This window comes from Pelophylax lessonae (assembly GCF_965119305.1).
Source record: "Pelophylax lessonae genome assembly, chromosome: 3".
Lineage (NCBI taxonomy): Eukaryota > Metazoa > Chordata > Amphibia > Anura > Ranidae > Pelophylax > Pelophylax lessonae.
This window is the reverse complement of record NC_138770.1, coordinates 301,856,079-301,879,732: the sequence shown is the minus strand read 5'-3', so window position 1 is coordinate 301,879,732 and position 23,654 is coordinate 301,856,079. Positions and strand designations below refer to the sequence as shown.

Below are 23,654 nucleotides of genomic sequence, written 5' to 3'. Positions count from 1 at the left end.
GTAAGGTGGATGAGTCTGGCAGCTGCATTCATGATGGATTGAAGGGGGGATAGCCTATGTAGAGGTAAACCAATGAGGAGGGAATTACAGTAGTCGAGTTGCAAGATGACCAGGGAGTGAACTAGGAACTTTGTTGTGTCATTGGTTAGAAAGGGGGGCGTATTTTGGAAATGTTGAGACGCAATTTTTAGACAGTGATTGGATGTGGGGCTTGAAGGAGAGTTCAGATTCCAGGACTACACCTAGGGCTTTGGCATGAGGGGATGGGCTGATAGTTGTGCAATCGATTTTGACAGAGAGATCAGGGGAATGGGAACGTGGTGGAGGGAAAATTATTATAAGTTCGGTTCTGGATAGATTGAGTTTGAGGAAGTGGTGTGACATCCACACTGATATATCTGCTAGTAATTAGTGATACATTAGGAGACTGAGGGAGTGAGCATGAGGGGTGGATAAATAGATTTGGGTATCGACAGCGTAGAGATGGTATTGGAAGCTGACCTAGAGAAGAGGTGTAGATTGAAAATAAGAGAGGTCCAAAAACAGAACCTTTTGGGACCCCAACAGAGAAAGGAAGAGGAGAGGAGGAAGTAGAATTAAAAGTAACGCTAAAGGTGCGGTTGGAAAAGTAGGAAGAGAACCAGTGAAGAGTACAGTCACAAAGACCAAAAGCATTTGAGTTTTTTGAGGAGGAGGGGGTGGTCAACCGTATTAAAGGCAGCAGAAAGGTCCACGAGTAGGAGTATAGAATAATGTCCATTGGTTTTGGCCGTTTGTAGATTGTTTGTTAGTTTTAGAAGAGCAGTTCCTGTGGAGTGTTGAGGTGGAAATCCAGACTGAAGGGGATCAAGAAGGCTATTCTTGGCAAGGTGGTCACTCAGTCGGTTGTAGACCAGACGTTCAATGAGTTTTGGATTAAATGGGGAGCAAGGAGATAGGGCGCAGGTTGTTAAGATTGGTTGGATCCAGTAAGGGCTTTTTAAGTATGGGGCAGACTAGTGCACGTTTTAGAGAGTTGGGGAAGATGCCAGAAGAGGGATAGATTGAAGATGTAGGTTAGAGAGTGTAGAATAGAGCCAGAGAGTGAACGTAGCATTTGCAAGGGAACAGGATACAGAGGGCAGGTGGTTAGCTGGACGTTAGCAAGTAGTTTAGCAACCTGGTCTATAGTGGTGGGGTTGAATGAGGGAAGTAGTGATTGTACCTTTGGGCATAAAGTGTAAAGAGTGTACGATATCTGAACAGCAGAGATTTCCTCACAAATTGTATTAATATTCTGTTTGAAGTGATTGGAGATCTCCTGGGCAGTGAGTGAGTTAGTGGGTGGAGGCAGTGGAGGACGAAGTATAGAATTGAAGGTAGAGAAGAGTTGCTGGTGACGGGATGATAAGTTGTTAACAAGAGTGATCAAGTAGGTCTGCTTCGCAGTTTGGAGACTGGAATTGTATTTTTGGATGACAGATTTATATTGGTTGAAATCTTTCTGAGACCTAGTCTTACGCCATAGGCGCTCAAGAACATGGCTATACTTTTTCAGACTTCTAGTGTTATCGGTTTGCCAAGGTTGAAGGGGTCGGGGCCTGATTTGATGTGTAGTGAGGGGGGCCAGTGTATTCAGGGAGGCTAAAAGTGAAGTTTTTTAGACAGAAGTGACTAGGTTGGTGCAGGACAGGGGTGTGATTTTTGTCATAGAGGTGGTCGGTAGCAGAGGAGAGAAGAGAAGGGTTGAGATGCCGTAGGTTTCTACGGGTAACTGTAAGACAGTTGGCGGGAGAGGAGGTGGAGGAGAGGGAAAGAGTGAAACTAATAAGGTAGTGATCAGAGAGAGGGAAAGGATAGTTTGAGAGGTTGCATGGAGTGCAGAGGTAAGAGAAAACAAGGTCAAGTTTGTTGCCTTCAGAGTGTGTAGAAGCATGTATCCATTGCTTTAGGTCAAAGGAGGAGGTTAGACAGAGAAGTTTGGAAGTGGCAGGAGTGTTAGTATTATTAGGGATGTTGAAGTCGCCGGGAATGATTGTGGGGATTTCAGGAGAGAGAAAGTAGGGTAGCCAGGGAGAGAGGTTGTCAAGAAAAGTTGAAACTGGTCCAGGGGGGCGGTAGATCACAGCTATCCTTAAAGAAACTGGAGAGAAAACACAAATGCAGTGTGCATTGTAGCAGAGCGTCTCAGAGAGAGCCAGGAAAGGTCTTGTTCTGGGTTTATACATCCCCCAGGCACCTCTCATACACCTTTAGGGATCTCTGATCCATGATCCAGTTTGGGTCTTGGTCCTCTCCCCCAGGCCAATTTAAACTCACCTGAGACAGACAGCCAGTGCTCTCTCAGCCTGGGAAATCAGACGTTTGTCTATGAGAGCATAAAGCCCCGTACACACGTAGCGATTGTCGGCCGTAAATATTCGGCCGCCGAACGATCGGCCAATTGTCGGCTTGTTAGTATGATGCTACCGACAGCGACTTTTCGGCCGAACAGAATCAATCGGGTGTGCAGGCATTAAAATTTTTGTTGGCCAACACCAGAACGGCCGATTGTTCGCCAGTCAGTACAGAATTCGGCCGACAAACAGCCGATTAGCAAGACTGGGCATGCTCAGGAAAGAAAAAACACACGGAAAGTTAACCATCACATGACATCACTACTGCAGTCGGCTGTTGTTGGCCGACAAAATTCATGTGCAGTCTTTTGCAGTTTTCAGCCGACAGGACAGCACCGGACAAAAGACGGCCGATCGTTCGGCCGACATTCAGTACGTGTGTACGGGGCTTTAGGTTGGTAAAACTGTCAGATTGTGTCTGTGGAAGCTGACAAGCTGTAGGCTTGCTCGGCCTGTTAGTGAGGGCCTGCATTGTGTATAGTAAGCGCCAGGACATGGCTAGGTTTTTGTTATTATTTCTCCTACTTGTTTTTCCTTAAAAACACTGTACAGCACTTGTATTTAGAATTAGTATAAATTACCAGGTGGGTGGTCCTGGAAATGGGGATTTAAGGTGTGCCTATATTACAAGGGTACCATACAAAAATGAAAAGAAAATACAGATAAAATCAGTTTATTGGAAAAATACATACAATAAAACATATCAGTATTTTTCTTTTTTCTTCAATAATCCTATAAATGTAACGGTACATGTCTGGAATCCATCACATAAACCGCTTATGGATAGACGCGTTTCGCTATATTGGCTTCCTCAAGATCCAGTCAATATGGGCATATATAAACAGACGTTCAAAATTTATTAGTAAAAATCAAACGACCGACTATGAAGTATAGCAACAGAGGGCATGGTCTCAACACCCAGGTATAAAATAAGGGAAGGAAGAAATGAAACCTTCCCATCTATGAAAATCACCCATCCAAATGATAAGCAGGCTCATAATAAAAGAGAAAAGAAAAGAAAAAATGGAAGATCTACACAGACCTCCAAATTTAGGGGATGGCCACAGAAATAGCAAGCCAGTCAATATAGCCTTCCAAGAAACACAATGTCTAAACTTATGCTTGATAGGGTACAAGCCATCACGCACTAAACAAAGAGGGGCGGTGCCAGTTGATCTTTATACCCTTTCTCTCTATACATATTTTAGTCACTTGTATATAGACTTGTATATAGCACCAATAAACACAGCACGGTTTGTCACTACCTCACTGGATTTGGTATCTGTGCCTGCTACCTGTTTCCCAGCTTACAGCCTCAAATGAGGAGAGTGACAGATAGGGAGGTGAGGGAAGTACCTGAAAGGTGCTATCTGGAGCTAAAAGGATCCCGACACCCCCTCCCTTGCATCCACTGGGTCTGGGAGAGTGGGATCCTTGGGATAGGGCAGCAGAAGATGCAGTGTCGGATTCATGAAGCCAGGTTTCAGTAACGTCGAGTAGATTAAATGAGTTAGAGATAAAGGGGTCAAGGAGAGAGGTGAGATTATTACAGACAGAGCGGGCATTCCAAAGGGCACAAGAGAAAGGGAGACTGGTCTTGGAAAGAAGAGAGATGGGAACCAAATTGTGCTGATTGCGGCTGCAACCAGAGGGTGCAGGGTAATGGGTATCCCTGTGAGTGCAAACCATATATAAAAGAATTGTTTGTTGAATACATCAGGGTATTTAAGCTGTACACAATGCTAAATCCTCACTATATGTGAAACCTGTATTTCTCTTTCGTTCATTGATGGGCACAGCACCTGGTATTCATAACCATTGGGTTGTACTGCCCCCTACAAGAGTAGAACACTAGGCAGAAACAAATTCTGGCTACACCCATGGGCAGTTCCAGGCGGTATACTCCCTCTCTCTACTATAGCCAATCAGTTTTTCTCTGTCGCTCATTGACAGACGCAGTCCTCCTTGATTAATATCAACTCGGGTTATACTGCCCTCTACAGGAGTAGGACTAGACAGGAAAGAAAACGTTCTGGCCACACCTTAGGGGCAGTCCCAGAGGGTATATCCTCCCACTTCCTGCTACAGGATATCAGTTTTTTTTCTGTCTAGTTAGGAGTAAGGACCTAAGTTCCTTGCTGGGATCTTTGGTCCTGGCAAGATTTTTTAGAAATACTTTTTTAGGCAGCTTTTCTTCTCCAGTGTTCCTGTGAGATCTTCAAGCAAGTACGCTGAAACTGGGCGACGGGCTGGATGTTGAGATCCAGTGGTCACCCCAGTTCAGCCTACGAGCGCGTGCAGGCCATGGCTCCGCGCTGGGTCGGCCGCGACATAGTCCCACTGGACGGGGACTGACCCTGCGAGTTAAACGTCTCGCCTGGACGCCAATGACCAGTTGCAAACTGAGTCATGGCGTCCGTATGGGTCGACAGCCCCCCCACCCCGGTGGAGAGGGGTTCTGTCAGGAGTTGGCGCCCGCCTGGTTCCGGTATGGTAAGTAAAATGTTCCCCCTCTCCCCCTGTCGGGTTTGTTGGTGGACGCGGGCCCCTCTCTGGGATGGATGGACGTGATCTTAGCAGGTATCATTGATCCTCTCTTAAGAGCTTGGTTTGGGAGCTGACTATCTATAGTCACTATATGACACTATAAGGGAGATGACTGAAGTCAGTGGTAGACTGCTAAAAGGCATTACTATTAAGGTATAGAGGTATCCTACCTGACATTATGTGTATACAAGCCGATGCCTATGCCTGGATTACCACATCCGCAGGTCGCCATCCTTCCATAAAGCCGGTCACCTCCACAGGCCGTACAGCCTCCCGCAGGCCGCACAGGCCGAGGGCACACTCCCGCAGGCTGCACAGGCCGAGGACTACCTCCCGCAGGCTGCACAGGCCGAGGACTACCTCCCGCAGGCTGCACAGGCCGAGGACTACCTCCCGCAGGCTGCACAGGCCGAGCGCACACTCCCGCAGGCTGCACAGGCCGAGCGCACACTCCCGCAGGCCGCACAGGCCGAGCGCACACTCCCGCAGGCTGCACAGGCCGAGCGCACACTCTCGCAGGCCGCTGCTACTTTGCTCAAGCCGCCGCTATCCTCCACAGGCCGCCGCCATTTTCCTGCAGATCGCACGAGGCCGCCATATTGGCGTAGCCTCGTGTCTCCAGCATGGGGGCGGCCATGTTTGAGGTGACCAAACACCTCGAGGAGTAATGAAAAGGAATTTATGCAGCGCTAGCTTCAATAAAGTGATAAGTGCTATGATATATATATATATATAATATTCAATATTTTATATAGTGCATAATAAGGATCATATACACAAAGTGCTAAGTGCTAAAAAATATCTATGCAATGACAAATAAATTATAAAGTGCATGTATACACATAGGTGATTAGATATAGTCCAAAAGAATATTCAGTGCTTGAAAAAAATCCTTATAGTGATCCAATTAAGGTGCCAAGGTGCCAAATAATTCAGGTGCTTGCAAAGTGTCAAGGTGCCCCTCAAGGTTCCCCACTCACCAGATTGCAGATAAATTAAGACTTTCAAGATTATTGCACATTGCCCGGGATCTTTAAGGACCAGAACTTTTCCTGTGTAGCCTTCACACTTATTGGGTCAGCTTCCGCCTCCACCGTTAAACAAAAGAATGGCCATACATGGTGAAGTAAGTTTTGAACAATTTTATTCCCAAAAGGGTATTCAGATGGGTACTCACAAGCATGTATAGAGATAAAGCATGTACAAGGAACAAGGAACTCGTGCGGCGCCGCTCTCGGCGTGCGTTCCACACACAGGAAGTTCCTGACCGGAAGTGACGTTCGTTTTGGTCCGCAACCGGAAGTGCGTCAACGCGTTTCGCCGTCAATACAGCGTCTTCAAAGACCTCGAGGAGTAATTGGGAGGCGCCGGAAGACGTGTAAAGGGGCGGAGCCGCCTCCTTGGCCCGGGAAAACAAGCCAAAGACTTCCTGTCTGTAACAGACAGTGTTGGAAGCAGGTTGATAAGAAACTTCTGTGCATCAGGTGAGCCTTGGGGTCTCTCTCTCTCTCTCTCTCTCTCTGAGGGGTCCAAGCAGGTACACTGAGGGGCGCTATTGCGCTGGGGGACTAAGTAAAAAAAAAAAAAAAAAATGTTTTTTCTTTCAATTTTTTGTGTTTGCTGGCAAGTGTCTTGTTAATCATGAACCCTGCCACACATGTATCCCCACCTGATCCCCTCGAGGTGGCCGCAGGACCCTCCAGTACCCCACTTGTGATGATGCATTATCAGCAGTTTTGGAGTCTTTGGTATCCCGGGTGGAGGTAGCCTGTCAGGGACGGGGGTCAAGAAAAGCGACCCCCGCCTACCCCTATTTTATCTGATACTTCAGATACGGATTCTGAGCTGGTCATTGCAGTCCCTTTTCTGGGGTTGTTGTCTCAGGTACGGTCTCCTCAGACAGTGAGGAGGACGCTTCTGCCTCCGCCATAGCACAAGAAGCGTTGGTGGAGGCACTAGTTGTGTCTGTCCGGGAAACCTTAAATCTTGAGATTACACCGGCAGAGGTAGCTGAGACTGATATTCCTTTTGGTACTAGCAGGCCTACCAAAATGGCGAAGGGTTTCCCTTGCCCAAATGGGGTCGTCCGAAAACAAACCCCTGCTATTTCCAAACGCATTGCTAGGCACTATCAGTTTGAGGTATCCCTCATTATAAGATGGACGGTACCACCAATAGTGGACTCACTGATTTCCAGACTAAATAAAGCCACTGTTATCCCGTTGGATTGACAGAATGGGCCCCCACCCATCTCTAGGGTGGGGGGACGTCTTCACCAGTTTCCGGATCCATGGCTTTCCAGAATCCCGGATAAAGGGGTTCGCGAGGTCATACGGTCGGGATACAAGATCGAGTTTCGATCACTTCCACTGGTGCGATTCTTCCCTTCCAATATTCGACATCCCCGGGTCGCTTAAAAAGCTTTGCGGGGGACAGCTTGATGCAACAGGGAGTGGTAGTTCCCATTCCTTGGACAGTTTCAGGGGTTCTAGTCGAACCTGTTCACAATGCCCAGGAAAATGGGCTAGGTGCGTCCAATTCTGGTCTTGGGAGAGATGGAGTCCATCCGAACAGTGATGGCCTCCCTGCATTAGGGGGATCTCCTGGCGTCCATAGACATTTAGGATGCCTATCTTCATATCCCCATCTTCACAGGCTGGTTCCCACCAGGACACTAAACTATCTGGGCCTAATTTTGGATACATCCTTGGCAAGAGTGTTTCTTCATGCGGAGAAACTCCAGAGGATTCAGTCAATGATTCGGATGTTGCTGTCCGTCAACTGGCTGGGACTGATGTCGCCTCCTTAGAGGCAGTACCGTTTGCCCAGTCTCATACCGAATTCTCCAAGAGGAGATTCTTCTCAAATGGAATCGGAATCACGATTCCCTGGACAATCGGATTCGATTGAGCGAGCAGACCAGGGAGGCTCTGGTCTGGTGGCTTCGGTCTCCGATGCTCAGCCAGGGGAAGTCATTTCTTCTGATAAATTCCAGGTTACCGATAAATGTGTTGGAACTGAGAGCGATCAGACTTTGTCTGATTTACTGGACCGAGCAGCTCCAGGGCAGCCCGGTTCGGATCCAATCGGACTATGCCACGGTCATGACTTATGTCAATCACCAAGGGGCACCAAGAGTGCCCTGGCGGCCATAGAAGTGGCCAACATTCTTTATTGGGCGGAACAGTTGTTCCAGCTCTCTCCGCGATATTCATCCCGGGGGTGGACAGGCAGATTATCTCAGCCGTCAGATTCTGGATCAAGAGGAATAGTCTCTTCATCCAGAGGTATTTCACCAGCTGTCCCTTCATTGGGGCACCCCGGATATGGATCTGTTGGCATGTCGGCTCAACAGGGCTCGCGCCCGCGATCCTCTAGCGGACGCAGCAGACGCGCTATGCGCGCCGTAGGGGCAGTATCAGCTACTGTATGTCTTCCCCCCTCTCAAGTTACTGCTGAGATTTCTCTGCAGGTTAGAGGTGGAGGGAACTCCAGTTACCCTGGTAATTCCGAGCTGGCCTCGTCAAGCCGGGTACGCCGACTTGGGCAGACTAGTCACGGACGCTCCTTGGAGACTTCTTCTCATCGTGCTTTACAGTCGCTGGCTTTAACGGCCTGGCCATTGAGACCCAGGTATTGAAGGACAGAGGATTGTCAGCTTCAGTTATTCCTACTCTAATTAAAGCAAGAAAAGCGACTTCCAGCAAAGTCGATTATCGCACATGGAAGGCTTATATTGTGTGGTGTGAATCATTGGGTTTTTCCCCACGTACCTATTCGGTGACCCGAATCTTGGCTTTTCTGCAAAAGGGGGTTGAGCAGAAACTATCCTTGAGCACCATCAAGGGTCAGGTTTCAGCGTTGGCAATCTTCTTTCAGAAGCCGCTGGCTACTCATTCCTTGGTGCGGAATTTCATCCAGGGAGTGCGGCACTTGGCTCCGCCAGTGCGCGTGCCCTTACCACCCTGGGATCTTAATTTGGTGTTGTCGGTTCTTCAGAAACCTCCCTTTGAAAATATCAAGGAGATTCTCTTGCTTACATTATCCCAGAAGGTGACCTTGGTGGCCATTACTTCTGCACGCAGGGTGTCAGAACTGGCCGCATTATCTTGTTGTTCCCCATATCTGGTGGTTCATAGGGATAAGGTGGTTCTTCGTCCGAATCCATCCTTCCTTCCTAAAGTGGTTTCAGAGTTTCATCTGAATGAGAATATTGTGTTACCTTCCCTGTGTCCTAAGCCTAGCCATCCTTGGGAGTTTGCATTACACTCTTTGGATGTGGTTCGGACAATCGGGGTACACTTGACTACTACGAACTCGTTTCGTAAAACGGATTCACTTTTTGTGATCACGGATGACCCTAGAAAGGGGCTGCCTGTTTCTGCCGCGACCATGTCTAGATGGATCAGACAGACGGTGGTACAGGCTTATTCTATTTAGGGGCGGGATCCCCCGTTCCCTGTTAAGGCGCACTCTATTCGGGCACTTAGTGTTTCCTGGGCCTTCCACCATCAGGCGTCAGGGGTCCAGGTTTTCAAGGCGGCTACTTGATCGTCGGTTCATACCTTTACAAAATTTTATAAAGTTGATGTGATGGCATCGTCGGATGCCTCTTTTGGCCGCAAGGTTCTGCAGGCCGCAATTTGAGGAGACCGTCGGTCTACTTCGAGGGTTTGTTGGGTTTTTTCACTTGGGTCTCATCTTTTTGCTCGATGAGTCCTTGATGCTTCTGGTTGGCTCCGGTTGGGCCTTCTGGATTTTGATTTCTGTTATCCCACCCCTCATTTGTGGCACTGCTTTGGGACGTCCCGAGTTGATATTAATCAAGGAGGACTGCGTCTGTCAATGAGCGACAGAGAAAAATGGATTTTTGTAAGATCTTACCGTAAAATCCTTTTCTCTTGAGCTCATTGACAGACGCAGTACCCGCCACTCTGTTTTTGAGTTGGGTTGGGTTAAATTCTCTGACACTGCTTTGTGACATAACTGATATCCTGTAGCAGGAAGTGAGAGGATATACCCTCTGGGACTGCCCCTAAGGTGTGGCCAGAACGTTTTCTTTCCTGTCTAGTCCTACTCCTGTAGAGGGCAGTATAACCCAAGTTGATATTAATCAAAGAGGACTGCGTCTGTCAATGAGCTTAAGAGAAAAGGATTTTACGGTAAGATCTTACAAAAATCAATTTTTTCTGCTTAGTCAGGAGTAAGGACCTAGTTACTTGCTGGGATCATTGGTCCTTGCAAAATTTTATAGATAGGAAATTTTTTCCTCCTGGATTTTTCCTGTGAGATCTACAATCAACTGCAGGACCTGGCGATGGGCTGAATAATCTAGATCCAGTGGTCAACCCAATCTGGCCAGCAAGCGTGTGCAGACCTCAGGTCGGCTGTGACATAGTCCCACTGGACGGGGGCTGGCCTGCCAGTTAAACGCCTCCTGAGGTCGCATAGGAATGGGTCTCAGCCCGAGTCGCAGCATCCCTCCTGGCCGACAGCCCCCCATTTAGATGGAGAGGGGTTCTGTCTGGAGCGGTGCCCGCCTGGTTCCTGGTATGATGAGTAGCTGCCCCCCCCTCCCCCTGAAGGGTTTTGGGGTGTATGTGGGCCCCTCCTAGGGACGGTCAAACCCCCAGGTTCCCCTCCTTTCCGCAGATGCCCCACCTTCCCGAGTTTCCCATCCTGCCCCCTCTCTTCCACATACACTGGGGCTGTTTGGGTGGTGCGGCCACTTTCCGGGGTGGGGGAACGACTGTGCGGAGGGGTTGTACCTGACAAGGCCTCTTGCCAGGCTGCCTGGATCTGTCCTTGAGGCCTGGTCTCACACACCTTTGTCCCTGTATGCCTCCTAGCACCACCATTTTGTTTTAGCCTATGTGTTCTATTCATGGCGGCTGTGTTTTGCGTAGTCCAATTTTGCTGTGGTTTGTCATTGAAAATAGCAGCGGCAAAGGAGCCCTGTGGGCGGCAATTTTGGACGTGGGAGCCCCTCCTCATCCCCTGGTGCTGACTTCTGGATCATTTTACTTCCCGATAGCCGCACGTGGAGTGCAGTTTACCCTGGTGGCTGCAGGTGCTTGTCTCTGCGGGTGGTGAGTCTGGTGGGGTCCTCTCCCTCTATGCTGAGGATCGCTTGGTGCTTTGTGCCTGGCAACCGGGTGGTGCTGCCAGCGCACAGTGGGAGTAGTCGCATTTGCAGAGTTTTACACTTTTTTTGTGGGGTCCCTCAAATGCTCATGGAGACTTTGGAGCACATTTCCCTACCTGATCCCCCTCTCTGTGGCTTTGGGGGCCCTCCGGGTCCCAACCATCCATCCGTGTACTGACTGTGGTTCTGGAGTCCCTTGTGTCCCGGGTGGAGGTGGCTTGCAGGTGATGGACCTCCTTCTGGGCAGCCTTCCCCGTCTCATCAGATCCTGAATCTGATTCTGCCTCTGTGGACGTGGATCATCCTGTTGGGTCTGCAACCACACGCCTGGAATCCTCTGATAGCGAGGATGATTCCTCCACGTCTGTGACCGTGCACAAAAAGGAGCTGGAGAATGCACTGATTGTATCTGCGTGATACCCTGTTGCATCTGAAGCTGCGACGAAGGTACCCTTTGGCACTCACAAGCCATCCAGAGCGGCAAAGGTGTTTCCTTTCCCTGGCTATTTTGACAGACTTGTCGCTAAAGAGTGGAGGTGACCAAAGCGTCCCTGTGGGGTCTCTAAGCACTTTACTAGGCGTTACCCCTATGAAGAGTCCCTTCTTAAGAAGTGAACTGTGCCACAGGTGGTGGACCCTCCTGTTTCCAGAATAAACAAGGCAACCATGATTCTGGTTGAAAAGTCCCTGGCCTTTAAGAACCTGGCTCATCGGAAGACGGAGGCTGTGGCTGTGTACACTGTGGCTGGTTCAGGATTGAGGCTGGTATTCACTATTGCCCTAGTGTCGCAAACTCTGACCAAGTGGGCTAAGCTTTTACACTGTAACCTAGAGGACCAGCTCCCCCTGCCTTTGCTGAGCTGGCGGACCAGCTGGTCCAGGGGCTGCAGTTTATCTGTGATGCCTGCTTGGATGCAGCTCCCCTGATGGCCTCTCTGTTTAGGCAGTAGTACTTATGCGTGTCTTTTGGCCCAAGTGCTGGTCTGCAAATCAGACTTCAAAAAGGCCTTAACTGATCTTCCTTTCCAAGGAGATCGCCTGTTTGAAGCTACTCTGGATGACATCATTAAAGGTCTCACAGGGGGGAAGAGTACTTTTCTTCCACAGGCTACTAAGGGCAATGAACCTGGTCGTAGACGTGGGCCCTCCTTCTCAGCTCATAAGAGACCCTCAGGGTCGATTCACAAAGGCTCGAAGCCTTTCAGGGCCTCTTCAGGAGGATCCAAATGAATCTGGTCTGGCAAGCCAATATCGGGCTTCTCCAGACATGCCGACAAGGCTCCTTCTGCATGAAGGTGCTTCGTCACCTGTTTTGGGGGTGGGGGGACGACTTTGCTGGTTTCCGGACCCGTGGACTTCCCTAGTGCAAGACAAGTAGGTCCACAAAGTCTTCGGTCCAGCTACAAGATCGAGTTTCACTCTTGTCCCCCGCCAAGGCTTTTTCCTTCCAACTTGCGCCTGTCCCCAGGCTGCTTACAGGGCCTGTTTAGGGTGGTACAAGACCTGTTCCTTCATGGGGTGATGGTCCCGGTTCCGACTACTTCGGAACGTTTTCAGGGTTTTTACTCAAACCTGTTCACAATCCCCAGGAAGGAAACAAAGTGCGTCCAATCCTGGACCTCAAGGCACCAGACTTCTTTGTGCGGGTTCAGAATGGAGTCCATTCGAACGATGGTGGCATTTCTGCGTCAGGGGGGGGATTGCCTTGCCTCTATCAATATCAAGGATATTCATATTCTTTCATATTCTAATATGTGACAGTCACCAGTGTTTTCTCCGCTTTTCTGTGGGAGAGGAGCATTATCAGTTTGTGTGGCGTTACCCTTTGGTCTCACCTCTGCTCCTCAGGTCTTCACAAAAGCGTTGGCCTTAGTGCTAGCCTTGCTACGCCAACAGGGAATCGCGGTACTGGGCTACTTGGACAATCTCCTTCCGCCAGCGGAGTCTCCCTCTGCTCTGGTGGACAACCTGGAGATCAAAATCTGAATTCTGCAGGACTTCGGCTGGATTCTGAACCTTCAGAAGTCTGCTCTGGTACCATCCACAAAGCTGGACTATCTGGGCCTGACTCTGGACTCGGCCTTAGCCAGAGTGTTCCCTCCTCTGGACAAACTCCAGAAATTGCAGGCTGCAATTCGCTTCCTGCTGTCCCAACAGATGGTCGTCCTTCTGGACATGCATGCGGGTGCTAGGCCTGATGGTGTCTATCTTCGAGGTTGTTCCATTTGCACAGTTCCATATGAGGTCCCTGCAAAGGGCAATTATGACCAAATGGGACAAGACTCCCCAGTCTCTGGAGAATCAGATCTGGCTGATTAGGGGAACGAGGGAGTCCTTGATATGGTGGCTTTGTTCTCCGGCGCTTCAGCTGGGAAAATCCTTCCTCCCCTTGTATTGGACAGTGGTCACCACGGATGCTAGCTTGTCCAGCTGGGGAGGCATCCTCGGCAAGCATTCTGTTAAGGGGATTTGGACGCTGGAAGAATCCAGACTACCGATCAATGTCTTGGACTGTGTTTGGATCGTTGGACAGATTGTCTTCAGGCATGCCCAGTGCGCATTCAATCAGACAATGCCATGGCTGTGGCTTATGTCTAACCAAGGGGGCACAAGAAGAGTCATGGTGCTTCTGGAGGTAGCCGACATTCTAAGGTGGGCAGACCATTCCAGCCCTCTCCACCGAACACATTCCGGGGGTGGAAAATTGGCAGGCGGGTTATCTCAGTCGGCAGGTGTTGGACTACGGGGAGTGGTCCCTTCATCCAGAGGTTTTTCATCAGCTAGGTCTCCGGTGGGGCACCCCTGAGGTGAATCTGTTGGCGTCTCGGCTCAACAGAAAGGTGCAGAGGTTCGTGGTTCGGTCAAAGGATCCTCTGGCAGACGCCACAGACGCGCTGGTGGCTCTGTGGGGTTAGTATTGGCTAATTTACACCTTCCCTCCTCTTAAGCTTCTGCCCAGACCTCTATGCAGAATCGAAGAGGAAGGGATTCCGGTCATCTTAGTGGCCCGGAACTGGCCTCGCCAGGTTTAATATGCCGATTTGGTGCGGCTGGCTGCCGACTTCTTTGGAAGCTTCCTCTTAGGGAGGATGTTCTATCCCAAAGACTGCTCTTCCATCCTACTTTACAGTTGCTGGCTTTGACGGCTTTGCTGTTGAACGCCAGGTGCTGAAGGATAGGGGTTTATCTCAGTCGGTGATTCCTACCCTTTTGAAAGCTAGGAAATCTACCTCTAGGATGACGTGCATTGCGTGGTGTGAGTCTCTTGGGGTTCCTCTTCGCTCCTTCTCAGTGGCTCGGATCTAGACCTTCCTTCAACAGAGTTTGAACAGAAATTACTATCAAGGGACAGGTGTCGGCTTTGGTGGTCGTCCTTTGGCCACACGCTCCCTGGTGCTACCTTTTCTTTGGCATGTCCAACATTTTGTTCCTCCAGTGCGGGCTCTGTTGCCGCCTTTATTTGGTGCTTTCAGCTCTACAGAAGCCTCCCTTTGAAAATATTGAGGAGATTCCCCTGCTTACATTGACCCAGAAGGTGGCCTTTAGTAGCTATCACCTCTGCAAGCAGGAACTTGCGGTGTTATCCTGTTGTTTACCTTACCTTGTGATTCACAGGGATAAGGCGGTATTCAACCCTGTCGGTTGTTCCTTCTAAAGGTTGTCTCTTATTTTCATTTGAATGAAGACACTGTGTTGCCTTCCCTATGTCCCAGGCCTAAATATCCGAAGGAAATTGTCTTGCATGCCTTGAATGTGGTCCGGGCAAATAGGGTGTACCTGGCAGCTACGGAGTCTTTCAGAAAGTCAGACTCTTTGTGCTCACAGATGGACCTCGAAAAGGGTTGTCTGCTTCCTCTGCCACCGTTTCCAGATGGATCAGAGGGACGCTGGTTAAGGCCTATTCCATCAGGGGTCAGATTCCTCCTATCCCTGTCAAGGCGCACTCTACTAAGGCGCTTAGTGCCTCTGGGGCCTTCCGTCATCAGGCGTCAATGGCACAGGTTTGTAAGGCAGCCACCTGGTTGTCGGTGCACACTTTTTTACAAATTTTTATAAAGTGGATGTGTTGGCATCTGTGGGTGATTTCTTTGGTCGCAAGGTTTTGCAGGCTGCTGTTTAGAGGATCTGGTCCTATTTGAGGGTGTATTTTTATTTTTCAGGTGAGCGCCTCTTTACCTGATTAGCTATAGTTAGCCTTGGGAGTTTATTTTTCGCTGTTCCCACCCCTCATGTTTAACAGTGCTTTGGGACGTCCCAATGGTTAAGAAGATCAGGAGCTGTGTCCATCAATGAATAAAAGAGAAAATAGAATTTTTGACTTACCGTAAAATCAATTTCCCTGATGTTCATTGACGGACACAGCGTCCACCCCTCTGTGGAGTTGTAATTTTTCTGACACTGATTGTAACAAAACTGAGTAACTATAGCAGAGAGAGGGAGTATACCCCCTGGGACTGCACATAGGCGTAGCCAGACTTTTTCTGCCTAGTGTCCTACTCTTGTAGGGGGCAGTATAACCTAATGGTGAAGAAGATCAGGAGCTGTGTCTGTCAGTGAATATCAGAGAAATGGATTTTACGGTACTAAGTCAAAAATCCCATTTTTAATTGATGAAGGCAAGCCGCATAGACCCCAAAACAGAAAATCAACTCTAAACCATAACATTTCAACAACCATGCTTTATTATTGTGGTATTCTTCCCCATAAATGCTTTTTATCGGTGTTTGACACTGTTACTTCATCACTTTGTTCCAGAACACATGGTGTTTGCCTATAAATTGAATGATAAACTGTAGTCTTGCTCTAATGTTCTTTTTGAACAGCAAAAGGTGTTTTTCAAGCACATTTCTCTTGTAGGTTAAATTTGTTGCAATCTCTTTCTGATTATAAATGTATGCTTTTTGACCCCAGTTGTTACAAGAGTTGCCTTTAAACCCCAGAATTAAATTTGAAATTCTTGGAGAGTCAAACGGTCATCTCCTCAGGACTGTTAGTCCCAGACAAATGTTATTTGTGTTTTAGATAATTTTGCTGCATTACTATCTATATTGTTTTTTGCTCATGGAATCTATTCTGGATTAGAATACAGCACAAGTAATTATATTGAAGCTGATATTTTTTGTTAATTGCTCTTATGTTTATTTGTCTTTCAAACGGCCAGCTCCTAGGCCAAATTTGCTGGGCTGGCAAATCCTGAACAAACTAGCCATCCTTTAAAATGTATACCACCTATAGATTACTTTCCTTACAGTGGAGTGATAGAGGACCTTAGAGAGGTCCAATGATCTTGTCATGATGATATAACACATCAAAAGCAAAAAGAACCCCGATCCCTAGATATCTGAAGTTTATAACAAGTTACACCTGCATATTCCTTAATGTTCTAATCATTGACACATATTCTGGACCACCCAATTTTAATTGTATGTATTTGAAGTGGTGGTAATGTAGGGCTATACTTTTTCCATAAGACATTCACATTTTCAATAATTTAGTAAATCATGTCAAGTTTATTTTGACAATTGTTCCTAGTATATCACCTTTACCTGTAGGCACGCATGCTGCGAAAATGTATGGCTTCATGATGATGAAAAGTATGAGAGGTGGCTGGAGAAAGATCAGGACCTGGGACCAGTGTTAATTTTGGCAGCAAATTTCAATTTAGTTTTAGTCTTAGTCTTAGGGCTAAAATAGCATTATAGTTTTAGTCCCATTTTAGTCTTCTGCAAGTGTTTTAGTTTTAGTCGTATTTAGTCGACTAAAACTCCAGTATATTTTAGTCGACTAAAACGCCCTACATTTTAGTCGACTAAAACTCATTTTAGTCATCTATAATCAAATGGGTGTAGTTCAATTGTAATTTGTAATGCATTATTTAAGCATTTCTCTACAATTTCCAAACTCATTATATACTACTGCTGGTCCTTGAGTGAAAAATCTAATATGTTATTATTTATGCTTTGAGCATGCACCAGTGTTAATTTTTGGCAGCAAATTTCGATTTAGTTTTAGTTCTAGTCTTTTGACTAAAATGCCATTTTAGTTTTAGTCGTATTTTAGTCTTAAGACTAAAATGCCATTTTAGTTTTAGTCGTATTTTAGTCATCTGAATTGTGTTAGTCGACGAAAACGTTTTAGTCGGTTTTAGTCGACGAAATTAACACTGCCTGGGACATGCTAAATGTACACTGTGTCGTAAAACGTTTGACATTTTCGAACATGGGAGAGGCAGCGCTGTCTAGCCACGCTAAAGGTGCAAAGCACCAGTCTGCAGCTGCGTGCTCGACAGCATCCAATCCGATCGCTGGCTTTTTCGCCCGTGCGCCTGAAGTAACACCGGCTCCCAGCTTACTTGAAGTCATGGAAAAGTCATGGAATTTTATTGGTAAAAATGTGTATGAACCCTGTTAAAGCTGCACCCCCACAACAACTGGGCCAGGTTTATGGGGATGGGGCTGTCCTCCTCAACATGTTGAGGGCATGTGGCCTTGCATTGTTCAGGATGATGATGGGGGGGCACTCGCTCATCCTCCCCTTCTACTGGCCTGCTGGGCTGCATGCTTGAATAAGTGTCTGGTATGGATTAAGGAGGGGGGAGCCCCACTTTTCTTTTTCTTTTGCCCCTTTTTGTATATATTCTGCTGTCAGTGGGCAATCCCCACTGACAGTAGGGATGAGTTATTGGTTAAGAAACCAGTGAGTGCTGGCTCCTTGAAATGCCAACGCTTAAAAAGTTTTAAAAACACGACGCTCAGATGTGAAAGCAGCCTAAAGGAAAAAACCTTGTTTGTTTCACACATCATATATGCATTAAGGATGATTTACTGCTGCACACAGCTGACCCAAATGACAGTTTATGATGTTGCAACTTGCAATCATTTTAGTTATTTTCTTATCACTAACTGTAATGGTTGGAGACTTTTTTTTTTTTACAGTTTGACTGTGCCAATTTAATGTTTTTAATCCTAAAAATAAAAAAAATGAACTGTATCTTTTATGTTTTTTTACATAATTTTACAAATGTATTGTTGCATTTGTGCCTGCTGTTCTGCTTTATCACCTAATGGTTTCTGCTTGTGCCTTTCCTCCTGATAGTAAACTGGCCACACTAAGCATGGCAGTCGATCCATGCTAACGTGGTCAGTTTACATCCGCTGTCATCCCACACTAAGATACTGGCACGCTGTGCAGTTGATGGTGCAGATCACTTTCCAAAAGCTTCTTCCCCAGCCAGTGACACCAGGAACTGGAAGTGAAATTTTATATATTGCATCTGGGTCAGTGATAGGAAGGGCCCCTCTACCTGGTGGAGTGTGTGTAAAACCCCTCCAAATCCACCAACGTAGTTTCTACTTTGATGGTATTACAATGGTTAATTCTGCAACTATGCTATATACAAGGACCTCATACATGAAATCATAGCAAAAACTACAATTCCTCTTTAAATTATAGTCTGCCTTTATGTTGTCAATCTATGTTCACTGTGTGTATGTGTAGCTTCATAATTACAGTATTTTGCATTTCACCATGGCCACAATACATGTTGTGTGTGTTTATGTCTGACGTATTTGGCTCCAATAAGTGTCATTTCTGTTTCTGTAGACGTGAAACATGTCTCATCCTTCATGGCTACCACCAAAGAGTTCTGGGGACAACCTGGGACATGTAACAGCCAGAATGGAGACCACACAGGGCTTTGGAACACCCAGCATCTCCGTGTCAACTCAACAAGCCCCTAAGAAATTTGCACCTGTAGTTGCCCCGAAACCAAAATACAATCCATATAGAGCAGGACAGTCTGAAAGTGGTGATGGTATGTAAAAGTAGCCAATGCTACACAACAATTTATGCTCAGAATTAGATCAAGAAAGATAAATAAATATTCTTTAAATGAACTAATTTTACAAACTGTAAACAGGAAATGTAAAGCTGAAGCTTTACATTTTTGCTTTACATTTTTACTTTACTTTTATTTTATTCTTTTACTTTTACAAACATATGTCCTATTCCCTAAATTTGCATTCGCAATCTTCTCTGTATTGTTGACATAACTGTCTTGGATCACATGATGCTTAAACTTTTTCCTAAAGCAGCCGCATTCTCATTTTCCTGCAATGCATGTTTGTCTGCCTTTGTTTTGGTCATTTGAAATGTGTAAATCTAAAGGCAAAAGGCACATAAAGTGTGCCAGAGTTTATATATGATTTGTGATGTATTTCTTTCCATGTTAAGCGTATAATGGAACTGAGCTTAAAAGGTGACTATCTGCTATGGGAACATCTAGAAATTTTAACTGTTTCTAAGCAGTAGCTTGAAAAATGTACCTTTTTGACTGGAATTCCTCCTGAAAAAGAGCAATGCTCTTCCTGGTATGCAAGGGGGAGATCTCGGGCACTGCAGCCTCTGACTGCTATTTTTCATAGCTTTACAGTGAGATGTATTGTGCGATATTGTGCTGCTGTCTCAGCCAATAAAGAAGAGGGAGAGTCCCGGACAGTTGAAGCTCTTGTGCAATATCACTGGATCAAGATGGGACTCGGGTAAGTATGAGGGGGCTGCTGCACACTGAAGATTTTTTTATCTTAATGCATAGAATGCATTAAGATAAAAAAAAAAAAACCTCTGCCTTTAGAACCACTTAAGGATGAGTAAGAAATTAAACATCTGACTTTTTTTCTGTGACTTTCTCCCCTGAACCTGAACCCCCAAGTTCTCATACAGGTATCAAAGGAAGAGAAAGTGCTGATAAATCTCCCCAGTGGGGTCAGGGATAAATATAAAACTGTCAGAAAATGTTCTCGCTCTATCCAAAACTGCTATTTTTTATTTTAATTTTTTTAATTGTAGGCGCACTTTTAGGCTGGGTTCACTCTATTGCGAATTGGATGCCGGTTTCTCCGCATCTAAGTCACATGTCAGGAGATTATGACTGGCTCTCTATGGAGCCGATTCACATATCTCTAGAGTGAATTGCACAGGAGTCCTGTGTGTGCATCTTCAGGTCTGTTTCAGATCCAAATTCAGCCACAAATTCGGACTAAAATCGGATCTATTTACTGCGGCGGTCAGCCCCGTACAGGCAAAGTGACGTAGGACTACGTCGCTAGCCTGTGAGCCTCTAGGGGGCAAATGCGCGCCGCCGGAGGCGCGATCCCGTTCGTTCCCTAAGAAGTCCGCGTGTGTGACCGGCGGACCCGATGTCCGCCGGCCACTCGCGATCTCCCTGTGGAGAGGCGGCTAATGTAAACAAAGCCGCCTGTCATTCTCCCTGATGTAAGAAAAGAGATCATACGATCCTGCTATGTAGGATCGTATGTCTCTGTGCTTACATCACTAGCCACACCCCTTTACAGTTAGAAACACGCCCCTAGGTACACACTTAACCCCTGTATCACCAATAAAGTTAACCCCTTCCCTGCCAGTGTCATTTTTACAGTAACAGTGCATATGTATAGCACTGATAACTGTAGTAATGTCACTGGTAACCCCAAAAGTGTCAAAAATGTCAGTCAAGGGTCCGATCTGTCCGCCGCAATGTCGCAGTCCCGCAAAAAAAATCACAGATCGCCGCCATTACCCGTTAAAAAAAAAAAACAAAAAATGACAGAAATCTATCCCTTAGTAAACGCAATAACTTTTGCGCAAACCAATCAAAATAGGCTTATTGCAATTTTTTTTTTTTTTTTTACCAAACATATGTAGCAGAAAACAAATTGGCCTAAAATGTTAAATTTTAATTTTTACATTTTTTTTTTTGGGGGGAATTTCATATAAAAAAATTTGAAAAATATTATTATTTTTTCAAAATTGTCGCTCCTTTTTTGTTTATAGCGCAAAAAGTAAAAATCGCACAGGTGATCAAATAGCACTAAAAGAAAGTTCTGTTTGTGGGAAAAAAAGGACGTCAATTTCATTTGGGTATAGCGACGCACGACCACGCAATTGTCCGTTAAAAGTCACGCAGTGCCGAATCACAAAATAGGGCCTGGTCAGGAAGGGGGTAAAATCTTCCGGGGCTTAAGTGGTTAAAGTAGCCCCTACATTGCACTTGCCTAGTTCTTATGGATCCAGTATGTAAGGATGAGCACACTTTTAGAGCACACAGAGTACTGACAAAGGCATGTACAGTGCCTCAACTGAAAAATCTTGCTACATGTGCTGCTAAGTGCACTAATGCTCACTTTTTTGTGAAAACATGCATCCTCCATACTCCTATGATTTGCCTATGGCGTTTATTGCTGAAGTACTATATACATAAATCCTCTGTCACAAGGGATCTGCTGGCACACAAGGACACTGTAAAAAGAACAGCTTGTTCCCGGGAAGCAGATGAACATAAGGAAGCATTACCTTACTAGAGTTTTGGCAAGACTCCATAAGAGATGAGAGCTGTATTTGACTGTTTGGTGTTAATGCAGTAAGTGGCCTGGCAGCACTACTACCAAAATCTTGCCAGTATTTTTAGAGTTGGAAGGCTATATTGTATATAGGACATATATTATAAAATATAAGCTTATCACAAGCAACAGAGAAGCTCTGTGACCACATAAAATAATATTTCAAGGTCATGTGCTTTTTTTAAGCCTTGCAACGTTGATGTCCAGCAGAATGCTAACCAGGGACACTATCTGCATGTTTGTATGTTCTGCTTGGGTTTCCTCTAGGTTTTTGGTTTCCTGTTTCAGTCAAAAATAAGTAGTAGGCTAATTGGTTCATACATTTAACCAATTCAACCCCTGATTTTATGTATGTGTTTTTGTATGCTGTTGAAGAAACGTTAAATTGTCAACTCATTTGGGCAGGGACTGATGTAAACCCTTTTATTTATTAATAAGCACTGTATATATTACAGTTGGAAGTCACATTGAACCTTTAGTTTTCCTTGTATGTTATAGCAATGGGCACATTTACCCCTATTATTTATAAATGTTTAACTGAACAAAAAAAAACCTTTGCTTTTTGTAGGTCAGAGTTCCCCAGTCCTCAGGGACTGCAAAAATCAGAACACTATAGTTTGTTGACTGCTGTTAAAAGTAGAGAGCATGAGTTCATGGTTCATAATGTTTCACTTTTTGGACTTTTGTAAAGCGGAGCTCCTCAAGTTTATTTCAGCTATTTGCTTGTGTAGCACTTCCCCCCTTGAGGACTGCTGGATATTACACTTTAGGGTCCCCCTGGCTTACCGTTAGCAATACTGGCATTCACAATTTAACACTTTACTCTTGGCTCAGTCAATAATCAGTTCAGGGATTTGTAGTTGTTTTTGGTATTTTAAATAGAGATGGGAGAAGGGAATAGTGGGATTTTCTGAATTAACTAGTCACAAGATGGAGGATTTTCAATTCTCAATACAGCCAGGCTGTTGATTCACCCTGCCACTTAGGTGAATTTGGGGTTAAGTCTCTATCCAGATGACTTGATGAACTAAATTCTCTTCAGGACACTTTCCTAGCATCCTCTTTCTCGACCATTGACACCCGTCCTCTGACTATCTTTCTCCGGGGTGGCCCCCCTCAGGTCAGGCCCCTTGACGCCATCCCCTGTACTCACGATACTGTTTTTCTAGGGTCTCTAGTATCTCCCCCTCAGTCAGCTTTTCCTGCACCTCTTGGTTCAGCTTCGTTCCTCTGGCCCTCAGGACGACCTCCTGATATCACGTGCCACTGCTACAGAGGAATAGGCAGCCTCCACCCTCCCTCCAGGTCTCTGCTCACCAGCCAAAGACCCCACAGCACATGTGCTCCTGGCTTTTATACAGTATCCCAGAATGCACCAAGACAGACAGTCTCTGCCAATCACCAGGACTGTATCAAAGCCTATGTACCCATTGGTCCGGTTTCCTCCCACTGTGCAACATGCCTCCCTATTGGACCAGTGTAAAACACTCTCTAGACCCAATGAATCACATACTGAGCACACTGAGCAGACCTAACTAACAGATCCTGCTCTCTGCTAGACAGAAAGCAATATAGATTTGCCTGCTGCTCTTCTGATAGGCAGACAGAGCCAAAAACTATACTCTCTCACTAGCACCTACCTAGAAGGGTGCTACACTTGCTATGTGTGCTTCCTCCAGAGTCAGCTGCACATCATTTCTGTTGCCCAGTTTCCTAATATTGACAGTAGATCCTGCCTGTGCAACATGTGTAAGTATAGCTCCTTGTAGTCTCCACCAGTGTGACAAGGTGACTGTGCAGTACAATCCTCCATAAAAATAAATGCCCCAATTAGGACCTTATGGGAGGATTATTGGGTATTATTTAAATAATAATAATTTACATACTCACCCCATCACTAACTAACAATAGAAGGTTAAAAGCCCTGCATTGTATGTGACAATGCCAAAGGACCATCCAGGCCGGAGCTTTGGGGGTAAGTGGGCAGCGCCAGAGCAGGGATTCAGGAAAGTAATGCAGCCTCTTCCACAACCCTGGACTTAACAAGCATTTAACCTTTGAAGTGCAGGGCGTCCCCACTGCAAGGGAATTTTTTGTTGTTGTTCCTGGAGCTGTGCATTAATGAAAGCGGTTGATTTAAAATCTTGAAAACTGCTTTTGAAATTACATAAACATGTTCGATTTTTGAGG

General features: G+C 46.2%; 1 protein-coding gene across 6 annotated transcripts in view; it reads left to right on the top strand.

Moving 5' to 3' along the window:
• Positions 1-23,654, top strand: part of LPP (LIM domain containing preferred translocation partner in lipoma) — a 601,703-nt gene that overhangs the window by 178,697 nt on the left and 399,352 nt on the right. For 5 of the 6 annotated variants that reach the window (XM_082251182.1, XM_082251181.1, XM_082251178.1 and 2 more), the window contains one exon: positions 18,670-18,880. The exons of the other annotated variant lie outside the window; for it this stretch is intronic. In XM_082251182.1, coding sequence (XP_082107308.1) covers positions 18,679-18,880 — 202 coding nt within the window. In that variant the 5' untranslated portion in view covers positions 18,670-18,678. The remainder of the gene's footprint in view (positions 1-18,669; positions 18,881-23,654) is intronic. 6 annotated transcript variants of the gene reach the window in all.